The 19,710-nt window shown below is 39.3% G+C and overlaps 2 protein-coding genes across 6 annotated transcripts in view; both read left to right on the top strand.

The window, feature by feature from the left end:
* The window catches only part of LOC113122326 (insulin-like growth factor 1 receptor), a 40,132-nt gene extending 29,946 nt beyond the window's left edge, over positions 1 to 10,186 (top strand). The window contains exons 12-22 of one of the 3 annotated variants that reach the window (XM_026293594.1): positions 610 to 917; positions 1,068 to 1,201; positions 1,351 to 1,510; positions 1,656 to 1,755; positions 2,219 to 2,289; positions 2,398 to 2,627; positions 2,948 to 3,055; positions 3,411 to 3,573; positions 4,017 to 4,146; positions 4,280 to 4,414; positions 5,615 to 10,186. In XM_026293594.1, the coding sequence (XP_026149379.1) occupies positions 610 to 917; positions 1,068 to 1,201; positions 1,351 to 1,510; positions 1,656 to 1,755; positions 2,219 to 2,289; positions 2,398 to 2,627; positions 2,948 to 3,055; positions 3,411 to 3,573; positions 4,017 to 4,146; positions 4,280 to 4,414; positions 5,615 to 6,140 (2,065 nt within the window). In that variant the 3' untranslated portion in view covers positions 6,141 to 10,186. The remainder of the gene's footprint in view (positions 1 to 609; positions 918 to 1,067; positions 1,202 to 1,350; positions 1,511 to 1,655; positions 1,756 to 2,218; positions 2,290 to 2,397; positions 2,628 to 2,947; positions 3,056 to 3,410; positions 3,574 to 4,016; positions 4,147 to 4,279; positions 4,415 to 5,614) is intronic. The other 2 variants (XM_026293595.1, XM_026293596.1) reach the window with 2 other exon arrangements.
* A 3,736-nt stretch (positions 10,187 to 13,922) lies between these two features.
* On the top strand, positions 13,923 to 19,710 carry lrrc28 (leucine rich repeat containing 28). 3 transcript variants are annotated; one of them, XM_026294308.1, is made up of 10 exons: positions 13,923 to 14,062; positions 14,458 to 14,697; positions 14,901 to 14,941; positions 15,224 to 15,261; positions 15,607 to 15,744; positions 17,061 to 17,267; positions 17,351 to 17,453; positions 17,615 to 17,787; positions 18,088 to 18,247; positions 18,458 to 19,710. In XM_026294308.1, the coding sequence occupies exons 2-10, from the start codon at positions 14,530 to 14,532 to the stop codon at positions 18,525 to 18,527; spliced, it is 1,098 nt and encodes a 365-aa protein (XP_026150093.1). In that variant the 5' UTR covers positions 13,923 to 14,062; positions 14,458 to 14,529; the 3' UTR covers positions 18,528 to 19,710. The 3 variants fall into 3 exon arrangements, with proteins under 3 accessions (XP_026150093.1, XP_026150095.1, XP_026150094.1); XM_026294310.1 differs by lacking the exons at positions 13,923 to 14,062; positions 14,458 to 14,697 and adding an exon at positions 14,750 to 14,815 and having other exon boundaries at positions 17,078 to 17,267; XM_026294309.1 differs by lacking the exons at positions 13,923 to 14,062; positions 14,458 to 14,697 and adding an exon at positions 14,752 to 14,815.

A 19,710-nucleotide genomic window follows, 5' to 3' on the forward strand; every position in this document is an offset into this window, starting at 1 on the left:
AACAAAACTCTTCTTTGCATTATTGTGCAATTTCTCTGTAATGTAGTGAGTTAATTTTCCAGATAGCTTTGTTAATAAAAAAGATGGAGGGGTTAGGCTGGTTAGGGGTGACAAAACAGCCCTCATATTTCTATTAATTTACTACTAAATTATGTTTCTGCCTCTGTCTGATTCAAGGAGTCAGTCTGCTGCATTGCTTCTCAGACATCTGCATCACATTATCTCACTCTGTCTCCACACATGTGCACACATATGAAGAGCTTGGTCCAGTTGATGTTAATTAGTTGTCAGTATTTTTTGCAGATGCAGAAAATGAATAGGTGTCCTTACTTCCAAGTTTAAACAAATGCTGTACTTGCCCATGCGTGATCCGATGTGCATGTCCTCTTGTAAAGCTGCACCGTATCTATATAAGACTCTACATAAGTGAAATATGTACATACCAGATATTTCCAGGTTTGGAATGACTAGAGCAGGAAAATGTTGTTTTTAAGTTTTTGTTTTACTAGTTGGTTTTAAGTGGTTTAAATGACTTGGTCCACTAATAGACTGTAGAATAGTGATGCATCCACACACTCTGTTTCCCCATGCTCTTCATCTCACTTCCAGGCCACCAGATCGTCGCCGTAGAGATTTGTTTGGCGTTGCCAACTCCACTCACTCCCGCCGCAGCCGTCTTCACAACAGCAGCAGCACAGGCCCTCCTCTCCAAGCTGCTGGTAACAGCAGCAGCACTGCTGACCTGGAGCCAGTGGACAAAGAGTTTGAGTTCATAGAGCAATCGGTGATGGATCGTGAGCTACAGATCTCTGGCTTGCAGCCATTCACAGTTTATCGCGTCGACGTCCATGCCTGCAATGGTCAGGTCCAACGCTGCAGTGCTGCAGAGTTCGTTTTCTCCAGAACCAAGCCTGCAGGTTAGTGGGGAAATGATTAGTTAGTATTATGTGCTAATTCACAGTTTTAGCACTGCAGTGTGCATAGTAGTGCAGGCATTGTGCATCTCAAGTCTTGCTCAGACACGAGGTCTTGTTTTTTTTTTTTTTTTTTTTTTTTAACTGTGATAGAAAAGGCTGATGACATACCGGGCCCGGTGAGCTGGGAGGGCCATGAGGACTGGGTGTTTCTGCGCTGGCCAGAGCCACCTCATCCCAACGGACTCATCCTTATGTATGAAATCAAGTTCAAACTGGGTGTTGAGGTAAGACAACATCTCTGTCTGTGTTTGTCATCTACAGTGGGTACGGAAAGTATTCAGACCCCTTTAAATTTTTCACTCTTTGTGTCATTGCAGCCATTTGCCAAAATCAAAAAAGTTCCTTTTATTTCTCATTAATTTTCTTGTGTTAGACCGAGAAGCATGAATGTGTCTCTGGTCAGATGTACAAGGCCCAGCGTGGCGTTCGGCTGTCAAACCTCAGTCCAGGAAACTACTCAGTCAGAGTAAGGGCAACATCACTGGCTGGCAATGGCTCCTGGACACACACTCTGGATCTTTATGTGGCTGAACGTAAGATGCACGCTCTCATCCATTACAACAGTTCATCACTCTTGTATCTGTATACTGTGAAATTCCTTGGGTGTTTGATGGTCTAATAGCGCACTGATTATGTTACTTGTACCAATCCCAGTAATCAAGGTGTTTCACTCAACAGGATATGAAAATGTCCTCTACGCTATGATCTTTGTTCCTGTCACCATCATCATCCTCATTTGCATTCTGGTTGCAATGCTGGTGGTCCTCAATAGGAAAAGGTGTGTGAGTGTGTGTACTGTAGAGAACTGCAAATGAGTTAGTTGTATAAATGTGTTAAGCAAAATGCTTCTACCAGTTATAATCCATAAAACTCAAAGGCAAATAATGCTACAATTTGATATATTTCATTGGCAATGTCTTCTGTATGCGGTTGTTCTTAGTAATATCTACTTAGTGTTTCTGTCAAAACATCTACCCCAAAGAAAATTTAAGATTACAAAAAAATCATATCTATCCATGTGATTTAAAAATCAGGAGATACTCTAGAAATATAAAGGAAGGGAATTTAAACAGCTAAGTGAAATACTTTGAACATGCTAGAATAGTCCCATATTGCTTTAACCGAAGTAGTGGGATTGAAATGTTTCAGTATTGCATTTGGCCACGGTTCTGTGAAAGATATGTGCAGTGCGTGGTGCACTGTCTGGTGTCTGTAACCATCTTTGTTTTTGTTTTGGTCAGGAACAGTGACCGGCTTGGAAATGGAGTCCTTTACGCCTCTGTTAACCCAGAGTACTTCAGCGCTGCAGAAAGTGAGTGAGAGAAATATAACACTTTCATTGTTGTTGTTGAGATAACTGAAAACATCTATGCAGATACAAAGGTCAGTATTAACATACACATATTTTTTTTCTGTGCAGTGTATGTACCAGATGAGTGGGAGGTAGCACGGGAGAAGATTTCCCTGAGTCGTGAGCTTGGCCAGGGGTCGTTTGGCATGGTGTATGAGGGCTTGGCCAAGGGCGTTGTCAAAGACGAACCGGAGACACGTGTCGCCATCAAGACGGTCAATGAGTCGGCCAGCATGAGGGAAAGAATAGAGTTTCTCAATGAAGCCTCTGTCATGAAGGAGTTTAATTGTCACCATGTGGTAGGTACCAACACACATAATCATAGGGATCAGTGGTGGGCAGGTTTCAGTTTGTACTCATTTTTATTTATTTTTATTTTAAAAATGTTTTTATAGTCCTGAGAAAAACAGGAAAGCATGCACAGAGACAGAAGCGTGACAAAGGTTCAACAAAGGTTTATCTGCCTTTGCCGTTATCTATTCACGCTTTAATTGTTAGCGAGTGTGATATTTGATTCCAAATCAATAAGATGACAAATAGGGTCAGATCAGCTTGTACGGTACAAGTGCCTGTGTCCTTTCTTGTGTCATAGTGCTGTGGTGTGTTATGTTTGTTGTAGGTTCGACTCCTGGGAGTGGTCTCTCAGGGCCAGCCCACACTGGTCATCATGGAGCTGATGACACGAGGAGACCTGAAGAGTTACTTACGCTCCCTTCGTCCTAAGGAGGTACCATCTGTAAATCACTGGGTACAATGGGTCCTATAATACAGAAGCCATATAACACTATAAAGACTAACAGATCATTCAATATTAACTACTTCATAACTTTATTTCACTTGTTTGGATGATTTTAGTATGTATAGTTGTAGTGCAGTGCAGGGTTGTTCCAGTGAAAGTAATCTTAGACTTTTCCTTATTTTATGTAGACCTTATGTAGAATATATTACTTCTGTTCTGTGGAACAGCACAGGCTTACATGTGGGGTTTGCATGATTATCTGTGGGTCATCTAATCAGTATTTCTCACCACCATATTCTGTATGTAGAACTTACTCTTGTGTCCTATCTGGTTGTGGCTCCAGCAGCAGTGGTCGAGCCTGTCTCTCCCTCCTCTGAAGAAGATGCTCCAGATGGCTGGGCAAATCGCTGATGGCATGGCTTACCTCAACGCGAACAAGTTTGTCCACAGAGATCTGGCAGCCAGAAACTGCATGGTGGCAGAGGACTTCACTGTTAAGATAGGAGGTAAATGCAATAGGGAGGTCAGAGGTCACTGTGAGCTAAGGCAGAGAAGTCTGAGGGACTGATCCTGATTAAATGGAGAAAAATTATGTTTTTGTCTTAATTCATCAGTACAAAATCATCAGAGTAGCTGTAATGCATATAAAGCCAATCCTAAAAGAACAGTAGTGTGGTTATGTAGACTTTTCTTTACATTTTTTACTCATTTTGATATTTTTAAAGGTCTGAAATACAGACATGGAGTGATTTCTAAGGGAGATACTGTATTAATGTATCTACTAAACAGCCCAACAGATAGCACAAGTGCAACTAGAGATCTGAAGAAACGAATAGCCAACATTCAGCTTGAAACAGGGAAATGTTTTATAGACAGTACCAGTGCTTCACTACATTCCTCCCTGTGTGCGCGTGTGTGTGATTATGCTCGTGTGTCTGTGTGTGGATAGATTTCGGCATGACCCGAGACATCTATGAGACAGATTACTACCGCAAAGGTGGTAAGGGTTTGCTCCCTGTCCGCTGGATGTCACCTGAGTCTCTGAAGGACGGAGTCTTCACCACCAACTCGGATGTCTGGTAAACAGGCGCACACGAATAAACACACATGGCTGCTTTGTTCTCTGTTTACTGCCTCTTAAAACTCTTCTGGCTGTATTATTGTGAATGCAAGATGCACTCATTTACCCTTTCCCTCGCTCTCTCTGTTTAGGTCATTTGGGGTCGTTTTGTGGGAGATTGCAACTTTGGCTGAGCAGCCCTACCAGGGTCTTTCAAACGAGCAGGTGCTCCGCTTTGTCATGGAAGGAGGGCTACTGGAGAAACCACAGAACTGTCCCGACATGCTGTAAGTAACAAACACACACATACCGCTCTGCAGATTAACACATCAACAAATCACTGGTGAGAACATCTCGTCTTTCAGTCTGCCACTGTGCCATGTTTTCTTCCACTTTGCTAGTTAAATCATGAACAGTGACTTCTGTTTATCCACACATAGTGAAGCAGTTCGGCTAACTGTCAGCCTGTGGCCACTGGGATTTCCATTCCAGAGTGCTGATTGCATTCACAGCCTGGCTGTGTGTCAGCATGTGCACTTGTGTTCTTTGTGATGTGTTTGTTCTTAATATGAAACAGCCCAAGTATAAATCCACATCAAAAGAGTTATGAGCATGGCAGACAAATTTGGCCACCAGCCATAAAGCACTGAGGACACATCACATGGTGAAGTCATGAAGAAAACAAATGTGAAATCACAGGGTTTGCTGTGGGAATAGTGATGTCTTACTTTCAAAATCAAATGCCATTTGTTTATCATTTGGCTTAAACATATACTGAAATGTATCAATAAAACAACATATTAAATGATGTATGCTATTGTACAACATGTCACATGTAATATCGAGTGTCTTCACTGATAACTTTGAGGTAGATGTTGACACGTCTGTCACTCTAATAGATTATATCTCTCCACTGTGAGCTATTTATTCAACCTTGTAGCAATAGTTGAACATTTTGGAAAATATGCCTTTTCTTAATGGTTGTGGGGGATGGCCTGCACCTTTGGCTAGATGTCTCCCACTGTGTCCAGTCTCTGTGCTAAGCTAAAGTGATAGCTTTAGCTACATAGTCACAAACATGAGCATGTATTCATCCTCTTGACAAAAAAGCAAATAAGTGCAATAAAGTTTTAATCAAAGATCTAATGTGGCATAGAAAGGGGACTAGAATAGCATATGCTTTTGATCACACAGGGCTGTACATTACATAACCCTCAGATCCATAAAGTCCTTTAGTTAGCAATTTACTTTCTAATTTAGAAAATGTATTGCTTTCACAGAAAAGAATAGCAGTGCTATCAGTGCTATGTGCTATTGCATATTTCATTCTATCTCCTTAACAAGACTTTCCTTATTCCTACCCAATATAGTTGTAATAATCCTCTCTTACCTCAACTATGCTAACATAGGCTACGCTTTACATGTGTAGAAACCAAGAGTATTTTTGCCAGGAGGATGTGTTATAACCTGTATGTGTGTGCACGCAGGTTTGAGCTGATGCGAATGTGTTGGCAGTACAACCCTAAGATGCGTCCTTCTTTTGTGGAGATCATCGGCAGCATAAAGGATGAGCTGGATCCATCTTTCAAAGAGGTTAGTTTCTTTTACAGCGCTGACAACAAGCCTGTCGACACTCCTCAGATCCACCAGGACAAGATGGACAACATTGATGACATTCCTCTGGATCCCACTACTTCCACACAGCCACAGCAAACCCCACTTCCCCAGCAGACCCCACCCTCCCCAAGCTCAGAGGCACCACCCGCACCCTCGCTAGCCTCCAGCTCACCATCCTCTCCTTCTTTGTCAACCGCTGCCATGGACAAGCAGCCCTCTGGCCAGCATGCAGTCAATGGACTGTCAGGGCCAGGTCTTGCACCAGGTTCAGGGCTCGGGACAGGGACAGGTGTCACTATGCGGCCGTCTCTGGAGGAACTGCCACCGTACACGCACATGAATGGAGGACGCAAAAACGAACGTGCCGTGCCTCTCCCGCAGTCCTCTGCCTGCTGATGAGATAGATATACCCAGCAGACTGCAAACCCTGCCACCTGATGTCATAGTAAGTGGGTGGGATCTGTTTTTGTTTTTTTTTTGTTTGTTTGTTTGTTTGTTTTTTTTCCATATACAGCAAAACCATGTCCACCAGCTGGGTGAGGCTACTCTGTGAGAAGCGAACACTGTTGAAGAAAACTGTCAGTTAGTCCATGTTCTGCTGTACGTTCACACACTTTTTTTTCCATATTATTCTAGTTTTGGTTTCTACCAGCTGGCTGTCAGACATGACACTGCCCTTGCTGCTCAGTGGGAAAACCAAAAAAAGTTAAAGAAAGAAAAAATTAAAATCATTCAGATCTCTTTCTCTTTATGGATGAACTTATTTTATAAATTGTTGTTTGTTACTTTTTATATGTATTTCCAAATGGGAAAACAAAATGTGTAGGCCTTTATATATGACCGGCATGATTGCTTTTTGGTGGGCATTATGGTGAAACTGTTAAACATATTTAATGAAGAAGCACTTCAGAGGTCAGTGTTTCCATCAGCAGCAGGCTACAGACTGGGTGTCAGCGTAATGCTAGGACAACAGCCAGCCTGCTGAAACAAACAACCAGAGGGAGACAGATCAAATCTGCCAAATTTATTGCCAAAATTGTACTTTTTATCAGATTGTCTTCTCTATAGCCTTGCCCTGTAATTCTCAACCATAGCAGATTGAAAAGGAAATTTTCAAAAAATAGCCCTTTGATCTGCTACCACACCGTTGTTAAAATCTCAAAGGGATGTTAACTTCCCTCTGCAGTCCTACACCACTCCCCTACTCCTGTTTGATATCTATTTACTGTACTCTTTCAAATTAACATTGTACCTTGCATCAATTTATCTGAAATTGAGCCACATCCTTTTTCAGAAGTGCTGTTCCGTAACAGTTTAATCACAAAATTCAATCAATAAAGCAAAAAAAAAAAAAAGCCTCAAAGTGTTAACTGCGGAGGGAAAAGCATCATTTACATCTCTACATGGGCAGAGCATTTATTTACTAGTTGTTTGTGTCATTTTTCTAACTTTTATACGGTTGGATACATTCATCATGTACAGAAAGAAGCTGCTATTCCTTATTTCTCTTGTGGTTGTAATATAGTTAATATCTATATATAAAAAGATAAAAAACTGCTTCAGGTTGGATCAACAAACATTTCCACTACAGTCCATTTTTAAGGCTTGTAATTGTGTAAAGTGTATCTGAGCTGGTTTTGTTTCTTCATTTGCCTAAAAGGTATGACAGTTTGCCTTGTGTTTTGAAACACCAGTAGCTTCCCCTCCCATCTGACTTAGAGGACAGTGATGGTGCGCATGATCATTGACGATCATGGCATCTTTTCAGGACACCATGAACTCTGTCCTCTAGCATTTGGACTGGACCCCCTCTACCCATCATCATACTCAGAGGTCAAGTGTCACTGCTGAGTCCCAACTAAATCTCAGGTCAAAGAGAAAGTTAAACCCTTTTCTACTTTCCTTTTTTGTGCTGTCATACCCAGAGACATACAATCTTTTGTGCGTCAGAACCTCTGTCCCTCTGCTATTACATTTTATTTGACAAGAGCGTTTTGAAACCAGAATTGGATTTTCCAGTTTTTAATAGGTCCTTACATTTTTTTTTTATTGGGCTCCAAACCTGACAAAAGGTAAAAAAAAAGGTTGTCAGACAAGTCAGAAATATAATACTATACAGTATCTATAGTTAATATGGTTTCTTTAATAAATCAAATGGGGTGTAAAAAAGAGTTATGCACACTTCCCATTCATCCACAGTCAGTTTATAGAATAAATTAAACCTTCATTTATTTCTGATCTTTGTATTCGACTGCCTCATATAATTTTTCATCTTCTTAGTTTTTCTTTTTCTTGGCAGTTTTTGGATGTCTCCCATTTTCCACACGGCATTTCTTCACTGCCTTTTTAGCTAGCTAAAACCGGACCAGCTAGTGCATGCACTGTATGGTCAATCATTCACATACTGTACTGCCTGCCCTATACAGTAGCATCAGTGAGTAAACCCTTGTAACAAGAACTAAAGCATTTATCTTGTATGCAATTGCAAACACTGAGCTGGTCAATGCGACTTCTGGTTCCGACAGAGGGCAAAGTGCAGAACTTATTTCCACTGTAGACTTTGATGAAGGCGAGCCAGGCATTTGAAGATCAAAAGCATATGGTGTCTGAGCTTCTGACTTTAGCTAACTTTATTAGTATAGTTGTATGACACAAACATTAGCTGAGGTTATGTTGCTAGCTGAAAAGGCTAATGCTCCATGACAGTTCAGTTACTAGTATTTTCAGTTTAGGCTAGCCAACCAAATAGTCATCTCAATTACACAAACAAAGGTGAGATAAATGTGCCAAAATACATAAAGAAGGCAGACTGAGGGGGTTGAAAAATAATAGCTAAATAGAGAAATAAAGTGTATTTTTGGGAAGAATAAGTATTAAGCTTTATGTTTTTTTTATATTCTTAAGTTATTTAAACAGCTTTTTTATTTAGGATTTCTGGTATATTTCTGATAACCTTTAATTACAATTTGTCAGTTTCAGGACTCCATATGTTTGTGCTACAGTACGCACAGGTTTGAAGGTACAAAGTAAAATGTAAAATAGAACTTTTTAATGTAGCAGCAAGTCTTAACATCTTATTTTTTCTGAAGGTGAATGCAAAAATTTGTCTGTTTAGATAATTTCACTTTTCTGCAAATCGGTGTCTCTCTTGAATCAAGGGTGGTTTTCTTTATGCTGCTGGAGTAATCCATATTATTTATCTTTTTTCAACATATCACTGTATTTGTAGAAGATTGTTGAAGTTGAGTTGGCTTGAGATAAGTGGAGTTGTCTTACAGCACTGGGAAAATTTTTAAAATACTTCAGAAAAAATAGGATTTCATAGCTGACGAGGATTCATGCGAGGAACAAATGCTGATAACGCTCTTCTGCTGAACATGTTCTTTTGTTAGCATACTAAATCAAAATTCAAGACACATTTGGTAAGAGATCCATGTGTTGAACATCTAAGCATGTAACAGGTTAACTGAAGCAACATGTGAGAGTAAAATATGAAGATGATCAAAGAGGACCATTTAAAAAAGATTTCAAAGACTCATTCACATAAAGAAAATTTGTATTTGGATTCCCAGCACAGATGTTTATTGGTTATTTATGTTTTTTTATATATATAATGAAATGTAAATCACTGTAAAAATTCCCCACAAGTTGTTTTTTTTCCTTTAATATTTGTTATTTTGCTATTTTAGGGGATGTTTTGTTATTATTCTTCAACCATCCATCTACCTCACCTTTTTTTTTTTTCAATCTATATATGTGTACAGAAAAATCTCATCTCTGTTGTCCGGCTATAATCTTACTGAGTGCTGTTAATATGGTCAAATTCAAACCACAAACTAAACCATCATTTGGGGGAGGGTCCCCAAACAAGATACCAAGTATGGAAAAACAAGTAAATGTGGGTAAGCGTTTCTTACTATTCTTCAGATAATCACGAAATCATTCAGGTTAGTAAATTTATAACAGCTGCTGCTGCTGAAATATGGGACAAAATGATAATTTAAGCAAGAGGTCTAACTAAATGTCTTTTGGTAATATTTTTGCTTGGAGTCTGGAAGACAAGAAGGCTGGTTTAATGCTCTATTCAGTCTATTGTGAGAGGAGGTATTAGGACTATGCAAGATGGAAGTGCTGTCCAGCCCCTTGTGGCTCTCATACATTCCCATTGCATTAAGTTACAGTGCCATGCATCAGTTTTTTTTTTTTTGTTTGTTTTTTTTTTTTCCAGATTACTGAAATACTTGAAGTGTCAGGTAGCCAGAACATGACGATGAACACGTTTTTGTATGCAAAAGTAAAATAAGAGTCTAAGATAAATATAGACAAATACGACTAACAATTTTGTTTGGTGGCTACCATCTTTGTTTAAATGAGGTACAAGTGATATAATTTAAGAAAGAGTTTAAAAAATCTTTTTTTTTTTTTCTTTTTTTTTTTAATGCTGAAGTTTATTTTTTTATCCAGATGGTTGGATGAAGCACAAATGTTAAATGACCTTCTGTTTTTGCCTTTTCAAAGAAAAAAAAAAAAAGCAGATGTGAAGCGCTGTGACTAGAATGTAACAGATAAATATGAGGAACAAACTGGGGCTACCTGCAACTTAGATGCCAGCCATGAGGAAAAGGAGAGAAAATATCACTGCATGACCTGTTATATTGTGGTTTTGTGGATAACAAGTAACATTTTGTGCCAAAGTCAAAAGTGAGTTACTAGACTTAAGTGTTAGATATGTTGTTTGTAGAGTGTTTGGTGTCTAGGAATGTGCCTGAAAAGTTGCTGTTACTGTATCTTGACACATGAGGAATGGAATTGGAGACCCATAAATACAGGACTGCAAACTAACAATCAGCTCTTTCTCTATTTTCGATGTGATGATTTCAGTCTGTGACCTCTCAGTTTTTCACCACATGCAGTCACTGTGGCTGCTTAAAAAGGATGGGGTGATTATGGTGATCTAGGCTACATCTAGGTACATTTTACACTGGTTAAAATTGAACACACATTCTACTGCTTGAATACATTACAGAGAAAATTAAAACAAGATATGTTGCTTTGGCTTCAAAACTCTTAATGGCTTGTTTAATATTCCAGCTTCTGTAAGAGTTAATTAACTGACAGGATAATCTGCATTTCCACTAGCTCACATGGGCTTTAGTGTTCACTGCAAGCTGTTTCTTGTTAATGAGTGGAGTAGTGGCGTAGCAGGTAGAACGAAACCATTCATATGTAGACAACATCTGGCTTCGTTTAAGCCATTTGATTCTTCAAAGGCGCGCAACCTGAGGGCTAGCTAATCATCTGTACTGGTTGCTACAGAAACACATCTGGTAACTGAGGAGCTAGTTAATGATGTTTTGTGTTACTTCCTCTTCATGTGAAAATGTTAAGGTTCTTTGTTACCATTACAGGACTTTGGTGCCATGGTGACCATAGTGCCAGTAAAAAGCATCCAAACTCGTCTTCTTGCACTAATATTGCAGGTTTGTCACTTTAGGCTGGGAGTCTCAGTCATCTGGGTTCTGGTTTAGACTCCCTCTGCAACGGTAAACTGATCAGAGCGGCAGTCTGGTGGCAGTTTGTACTGACAGGATGGTCAGGATGGTTATTTATGTTTGTGGTCTGATTTTTGCCTCACTTTTACCACTGTAACACCTCACAGAGCGGACATAAAATCAAATAGATTTCTTTTTTTCCTCTTTTTGTTACATTGATAGTCATATTTGTTAAGATTTTGAATTGTGTAAATTATTCATAGCCTTCCAATTCTTGCATTTCTGTTGAAATGATCTGTTAGACTGAGGTTTCATTTTGACGTTTTTTTTGTACATGCAGTTGTAAGAATTTTTCCTGTTGTCAATATATTCTGACTACTGGGAAAGGTTATTGGCTGAAGGAAAGGAGTTATGTTTATCTGATTCTTTTTTTCTACACAAGATTTAAGATGAATAAAAATGTATGCAAACTGTTTCACTTGTCTTTGTTGATTGAAGTGCATAGTCGAACCACTTGTAAATAATAGAAGAAAAAATTCAATAAACTATTTCAATTCAACAATTCAGCAATTCAACTATTAGATTTATGACTAACAATATTTTCAGAAATAAATTGTTTTATATTTACAGATTTTTCTTTTTTTGGAGGAGGGGAGAGGCTCAAATAAACTGGGATTTTTTTTTTTTTTTTTTTTTTTTTTAATCAGGTCTGTTTTCCATTATAGTTTTCAGGTCAGATAGGGTCAGTAACAGGATTGAGCCTGGAAGTGGAATAGTAAAGATGTCGTTGAGATTTAAAACCATCGTTAGCAGCACAGAAACAATGGTGGCCCTGGCTACTGATGGTGTAAAGACTGATGAAGAGGATTATTTAACTGAGAACATGACAACACATGACGTTTACTACTTTGCAGCATTAGCTAAGGCCTGCGTGCAATATACAGTGGATATAAAAAGTCTACACACCCCTGTTCAAATGCCAGGTTTTTGTGATGTAAAAAAATTACATCAAGATAAATAATTTCACAACTTTTTCCATCCTTTCATGTGACCTATAACCTGTACAACGCAATTTAAAAACAAACAGAAATCTTTCAGGGAGGTGAAGTAAAAATAAGCAAATAATGTGGTTGCATAAGTGTGCACACCCTTTTATAACTGGGGATGTGGCTGTGTCCAGATTTAACCAATTACATTCAAACTCATGTTAAACTGGAGTCAGCACACACCTGTCACCAATTAAAGTGCCTCTGATCAACCCCAAATAAAGTTCAGCTGTTCTAGTAGGCTTTTTCTGACATTTTTGTAGCCATGTCTTCCAGCACAAGCCATGGTCTGCAGAGAGCTTCCAAAGCATCAGAGGGATCTCATTATTCAACGATATCGGTCAGGTGAAGGCTACAAAAGAATTTCCAAGGAATTAAATATACCATGGAACACAGTGAAGACCGTCATCATCAAGTGGAGAAAATATGGCACAACAGTGACATTACCAAGAACAGGACGTCCATCCAAAGTTGATGATAAGACGAGAAGGAAACTAGTCAGGGAGGCTGCCAAGAGGCCAACAGCAACGCTGAAGGAGCTGCAGGAATTTTTGGCAAGTGTAGTACATGTGACAACAATCTCCCATATTTTTCATATGCCTGGGCTATGGGGTAGGGTGGCAAGACGGAAGCCTTATCTTACAAAGAAAAACATCCAAGTCCGGCTTAATTTTGCAAAAAGACATCTGAACTCTCCCAAATGCATGTGGGAAAATATGTTATGGTCTGATGAAACCAAGGTTGAACTTTTTGGACATAATTCCAAAAGGTATATTTGGTGCAAAAACAACACTGCACATCACCAAAATAACACCATACCTACAGTGAAGCATGGGGGTGGCAGCATCATGCTTTGAGGCTGTTTTTCTTCAGCTGGAATTGGGGCCTTAGTCAGGGTGGAGGGAATTATGAACAGTTCCAAATACCAGTCAGTGTTGGCACAAAACCTTCGACCTTCTGTTAGAAAGCTTAAGATGAAGAGGAACTTCATCTTTCAGCACGACAATGACCCAAAGCATACATCTAAATCAACAAAAGAATGGCTTCACCGGAATAAGTTGGAGACTTTGGAATGGCCCAGACAGAGTCCAGACCTGAATCCCATCGAACATCTGTGGGGTGATCTGAAGAGGGCTGTGCACAGGAGATGCCCTCGCAATCTGTCAGATTTGGAGCAGTTTTGCAAAGAAGAGTGGGCAAATATTGCCACATCAAGATGTGCAACGCTGATAGTGGTGTGTAGACTTTTTATATCCACTGTATATATATTTATAATATATGTCAATAAGAAAATGATGCATCTATAAGTCAGTATACCTGCTGTATGAGCAATCACTCATTTTTTCTAAAGAAATTTAAATACAATTCAGTGTTAGGAGCAGTGTGTAGATCTGGGTTACAAGCTGCATTTAATATTGTGAGTTGGTATTAAACTTTTTTATTTATATTTGTTTCATATTTTTATTGTCTTGTATTTAAAGTCCCATGTAAATACAAGTATCCTGCGCTAGAAATAACAGTTCTGATATATTAAAAAATAAATAACATCGGTGTGTTATGATTACGCGCGTGTCCAACGTGTTGGCCGCGGAGACGCAGCGGAGGCTCATGCGGCAACGTCTCACGGCTCAATGACGTCTTACGTTGTTTACGACTGTTGACGTGCTGTTCAACAGACCTTCACTCAGCTGGGCGGCTTTTAAAAACATAACGTTTTTAGGAAAAAAACAGTAGCGTGTGTGGGAGATGAAGTAAAGTCAAACGGTCCTGCACCGCTGAGGTAAAGAACTGTTTTGCTGTTATCGAGCCTACTGTGCTAACAACAGCCACCCTGCTAGCATGCTAGCAGTGCTAATGAGAGCTAAAAACACCGACTGCGAGCTAACAGCTAGCTAACAGCTAATTGTGGTTTGCACTAAGATAACGCCAGCAGAAGCAGACTGCATCTTATCAATGCCATCGATGCAGTTCAGTTTTATTGGTTAACCCGAGATCGCTCTTGTATGAAATTGTATTGATGTATCACTATAATCACAGTTCTAGCTATATGATATTTACAGTCATAACGCTATAACATTATATTCTAATGATAATTTTGGGCGCTGTTTTATACCGCTATATCCTTAGCTAACACTGATGTTCAGTAATGTTTCTGCTCATCTGCTGTTTTTGCAGGAAACAGTGATGCTATAGAGGAAGGAGGCATTACCAAGTCTCCTCCACCCGAGAGGAGAGGTCATCCCAGAAATGGCAACTGAACTCCATGAGACTATATTCATGGCCAAGCAGGAGCGCCACAAAAACCTGTTTCTTAACTACAAAAACCTGAATATTTTCCCTGTGGAGCTGCTGAAAGATGAAGGCCTGCAGTTTCTGGAGAGACTGTACATGAAGAGGAACTCACTCACTACGCTGGTATCTGCACAGTGCATCATTGCTATGTCAGATAGCAATTGCACCGTTTATTGTTGTCTTCTGTAAACGTAAATGCATAACAGAACATGACTCAGAACCTTTTCTCAGATGTTAGCTGGTACGTTAGTTCAATAGATCATTCAGTTTCACAGGTTTATTTCCTGTTTTACCAACTTATTTCTGCATTTCCTTTCCCTTTTCAGCCTGACAATCTTGCTCAGAAGCTCCCAAATCTAATTGAACTGTGAGTATTCAGATTAGCTATGTTTTGTGTATAATTAGGCATATTAATGTACTGGGTAACAGAGAGTTGCCATGTCCCATAACACTGATGTGTTTTGTAGTTATTGGCTGAGAGCTGTGAAGATGTGTAAAACTTTGTCATTTGCATTGAATGATTCCTTATCACTCTTCACTTGGACACCAGAGCTTCAGGCATGAAGCCATGATAAAAACAGGGTTTATAGTGTTTTCAATCAGTGACCAATAACATATCAAATTATAACATTTATTTTTTCCTTTTAAGGTATTTGCACTCAAACAACATAGTCATTATTCCTGAAGGTAAGTCCCTGATAATTCCAGAATGACATGCCAGTGTAAACTTTTCTGCCACACAGCTTTTCCATATATTGCGACCCTACTGTTATAAAGTTTCTATGGTCCAAGAATTAACCATCAGTTGCCTCTGCCTGTTTGTTATTCACAAAATACTGAAATTGATATAACGGTATAACAGGTATGGTAGTAAATCCCTCAATAAAAAACACTTAAAACTAAACTAAGAACATCTGGAGTCAGTTAGGAAGTCAACCTGAAGATATTTTTAACTGCATAACTTCTACCTGTCACTGTCAGCTAGCAGTAGTTTGCTGATTGAAATAAGGGTGACTGTGGTTTGATCCTCAGCAATTGGAAACCTGGCCAGGCTGCAGTCATTGGACCTGAGCAATAATGCCCTCCAGCTCCTTTGTCCAGAGATCGGGCGCCTGAGGTCCCTGCGGCACCTCAGACTGTCAAATAACCAGCTGAAATGCCTTCCACCAGGTAAAATACAGCAGCTGTTTGTCTTCTTGGTATTTCTCATGACTTTTTAAAGAGCAAATTCTGTTTTATTTCACTGGCTTCAGAGAGTACTCAGACCCCTATGCTTTTTAAAGAGCTTGCAAAAATGTTTGAACTGAAACATGTAGTGTTAATAAACAGGTTTTTAAGTTCTGCATTATATTTTTGAGTACTAACACTTGTATCCGTTTTCAGTTTGTTCTACAATACAAAAAGTGAGGGAGTCTTAATACCTTATGAACAAACATGTTTGTTCTGTACTGGTGTAAAAACTGAGTGTCATATCACAGATTAAAAAAAAAAAACATGAATTATGTATTTATCTACACCTGAGACAAATATAAAATCTGAGTATAACTGTTTAAAGTGCAGCTGTTAGAAACAACATATTTGTGTTTATAGGCACTTTTGTACCAGGGGAACATTTTCATTGTTCTTAGAACCTTTGGAGAAAGTCCCACTTTTTTTGTGTAGGTACTATGGGAACTGAGAACTATAATAGCTTGTAGAATGCTGTTTTTCAGGACATTTTTAGCTCCTACTTCAGAGTAGGTACCTTTTTAATACAGTAAGAACCACAATTGATGTGTGTCCACATTGATTAATCAAACAATAAGCCAATGCAGCAGCGGCAACTGGAATTCTCAAAAAAAAAGTAGCTTAAGTTTAGGCAAAGTCATTGAATCAAACTGTTTGCTTTATTTTTAGACTGTTTGTGTACAATACTTTGGTAAATGCAATGCTGTTTTTAAATTGCTTTGTAAATAAATTTTGATTGGAATTTTCATAGGTGAAGGCAAATTTTAGTTGAGTTGTAGGTATTTTATTGGCCACCAGAGGGCGACAGGCACTCAGGTAAACAAAAATAAGCAGATTGAATAGCATCTCTCTACTGTGGAACAAGGCACTGACAGTATATTCCAAGTGTGTTAGCAACACACTTTTAGAAACTCTCATCACTATTAGAACTAAAGCTAAAATTCAGATGATTTTGTTTGATTTCATATTACTGAGAATGAACAAAATTTTTAATTTTCAACATTAGACTGTATTTGTGTTAAGCAAAATAAAAATAATTTTAAAAATGACTTTATACCCAAAAAATGAACACTTATTCCTGCTATTGAATAAGCAATAAAAAGGACTGTGGATTTAGTCAACCGTATTGTTCCAAATGAGCCCATTAGGGATCAACAGCCAAGTGACCCTCTGTGTTATTCTCAGATATGTATTTGAGTTTAATATAGTAGAGTTCTGATTTAGAATGAGTGTTTGAGGCTCTCGTCTGATGCCTTTAGAGATTGGTGATCTGCAGGAACTGGAGACTCTGGATGTGTCAATGAACCAGCTGATGTCTCTGCCAGATCGGCTGCACCGCTGTGTGTCACTGCAGAATCTAACAGCGGACCACAACCTGCTGAGCCACGTTCCCCGGCAGCTCTGCTGGCTCCACCGCCTCAACCAGCTCTCCATGGCTGCTAACAGGCTGACCTTTCTACCACTTGGTCATTATATGCCTTATCTCTGAGTTGCTATAGTGATGTAGATATTGTGAACAAGGCAGTGTTAACATGGGTTTGTGTTTCAGATCTGGGCAGATCACGGGAGCTGCAGTTTGTGTTTGTGGACAACAATGTGGACCTAAAAGGCCTCCCCTCCTATTTATATAACAAGGTCATCGGTTGCAGCGGGTAACACAGCTTCCCAAAAGCTGACTTTGATGTGGTTTAAGATAGCTGAAACTGTATTCAGTCAGTTTGAACTAAAAACAGTTCAACTCACTGTTATATGGAGCCGCATGACTTAATGTGTCCTTGTATTGTTTGAGTGAGTCTTACCTTATCCTCTATAGGTGTGGGGTGTCATCCCCGGGTGTGGAGATGGACCTGGCTGAGGCACTGACTGAGGCTCTGGTCAAGCTCCCAGCTGAAGTCAAGGTTGTAGGCTCAGAAACAGATAACATAGTTCCTCTGGAGGAGCTCACCATGAGGACCTTACATCGTATTTACCACCACCGTCCAGCAGGTGAGGAGTTATGTTGCATATATGTATGCAGTATACACTCACTTGGCAGTTGATTAGGTACACCTAATCAACATAAAACTGCTTCACTTTAATACAACACTGTAATAAAGCCTCCCTCATGATGTCAAGTTTGTGTGTGTGTGTGGTTTTAGTCTATAGTTTGTGCTGCTGTTGAATTCCATTGTGTTATACAAGACAGGTGTTTATATCATTTTGTCCACTACAGCTAGGCTCATAATCAATGAGACTAGGTTAAATAATATAATGGTTTACAAATACTTCCTGTCCTGTTGTTTTCAGACCTCAACTTGCAGCCTCCCATCACCCTCCCAAAGAGCCTGCTGGACCTGCTGCGGTTCCCCCTGGGACATTGTCACCGCTGTAGTCAAGTCATGTTCACCATCATCTACCCTAAACTCTTTCCGCTACGTGACACCGCCCTGGCAGGAGTGCACCGCAGGTTAGAACAAGCGCACCCCCCTTTCCTTCCACGATTGCCTCTAGCTACAGCCATCTAATGATAACTAGATAGCAACTTCCCCCTTTTTTGCTTTGCTTTAATGTTGAAAGATAATTACAAATTGTTTCATATTTGCAAATTAAATTTTCTCAGCTCAACACAAATGCAATTATTTTTCTTAAAATTTGTCCTCACTTCTTTCCTCTTCAGGACAACTGTGAGTTTTGTCGCCTATTGCTGCTCCAGTCACTGCCTCCGGACCTTTGACCTCCAGGGATGACATAATTTCCTCTGGCCTGTCTGTGCACACTCCAAGCAGAAGCCCATTGCTTTTGGGCAGGTGACATATTTGTGTGGATCTGTACTGCATCAGTGCAGGAACTCTGCGCTTGATTGATAATGATAAGGTCCACAGAGATGCAGCCTATGTGGATGTTTTTTGGTCAGATGGGAAACACACGTCTCGTTCAGCAAAGCTTCAACACGCACAGGACAAAGATCCAAGTGTTCATGCTGTTTCTGTCTAATGTCTAAAAAAAAAAAAAAATAATAAAGCAGGAGTGTTTTGTTCCTGTCTGTGAGGCAGAGGTCAGCATAACTATTACAGTGTGTGTGAGCAGTGCACTTACGTACTAATTCAACTACATCTGTCTAGAAACTAACAGTTTTGGACTTGAAGTAACTACAGACCTCCCTACTCATGCACTATTCAAGAACAGGCTTTATTTCATTTATGTTTTCACACATGTTTTTTGCAGCAGACATGTTACATTCATTGTGGAGTCAGTTTCAAGGTAATTAACTTTGTAGTATGGTTTGTTGTACTGTTCCTCTACTGAAGAACATTTGAACGATTAGAAATTTAGTTTAGATGAATGCATAGTTCTTTGACAGGTTTCCTTTTCAATAGCAGAGAAGATCCTGCCTGATTATCTTTCCTGCAGAAGCCATGTGTCTTTGAACAAGACACTCAAGTCTCACAGGGCATCACAAAAGTTAATACTTGAAATAAGACATACATTTGAGATAACACAACCTACTTAATGAGGTCAAACCTATGATCATTCTTTTGAATGTATTTTTAAAATCTCAGTAAAACGAGCCAAGGATTCCCCACAGATATTTGTAAGGTACTAGAATTTGGAGTTCAGCAATATCTGTAGCGTAGGTGTAAGATTTTTTTTTTTTTTTTTAACCTGGCTGGTTTTGGAGCAGAATTTAATAATAAATTGTTGAAAGTAATGTTTTTATCACTGCAAGCATTAAACATAACGCACTGTCAAAACTACACGAGCCAGAAATGTCAAGTTGTTGCAGTGAAGTTCTGAGGCACTGTGTGATTCTCTTGTTGACCTGGTGCTTGTGTGTTACATTTTGTTGCGATATTGTACAATTCTAATTTATCATTTGTTTTGTTTGTGTTGCATTTGGCAGTAAATGTTGACTGATGTTTGATTTTCAAA

This window comes from Mastacembelus armatus, chromosome 3, assembly GCF_900324485.2.
Source record: "Mastacembelus armatus chromosome 3, fMasArm1.2, whole genome shotgun sequence".
NCBI lineage: Eukaryota > Metazoa > Chordata > Actinopteri > Synbranchiformes > Mastacembelidae > Mastacembelus > Mastacembelus armatus.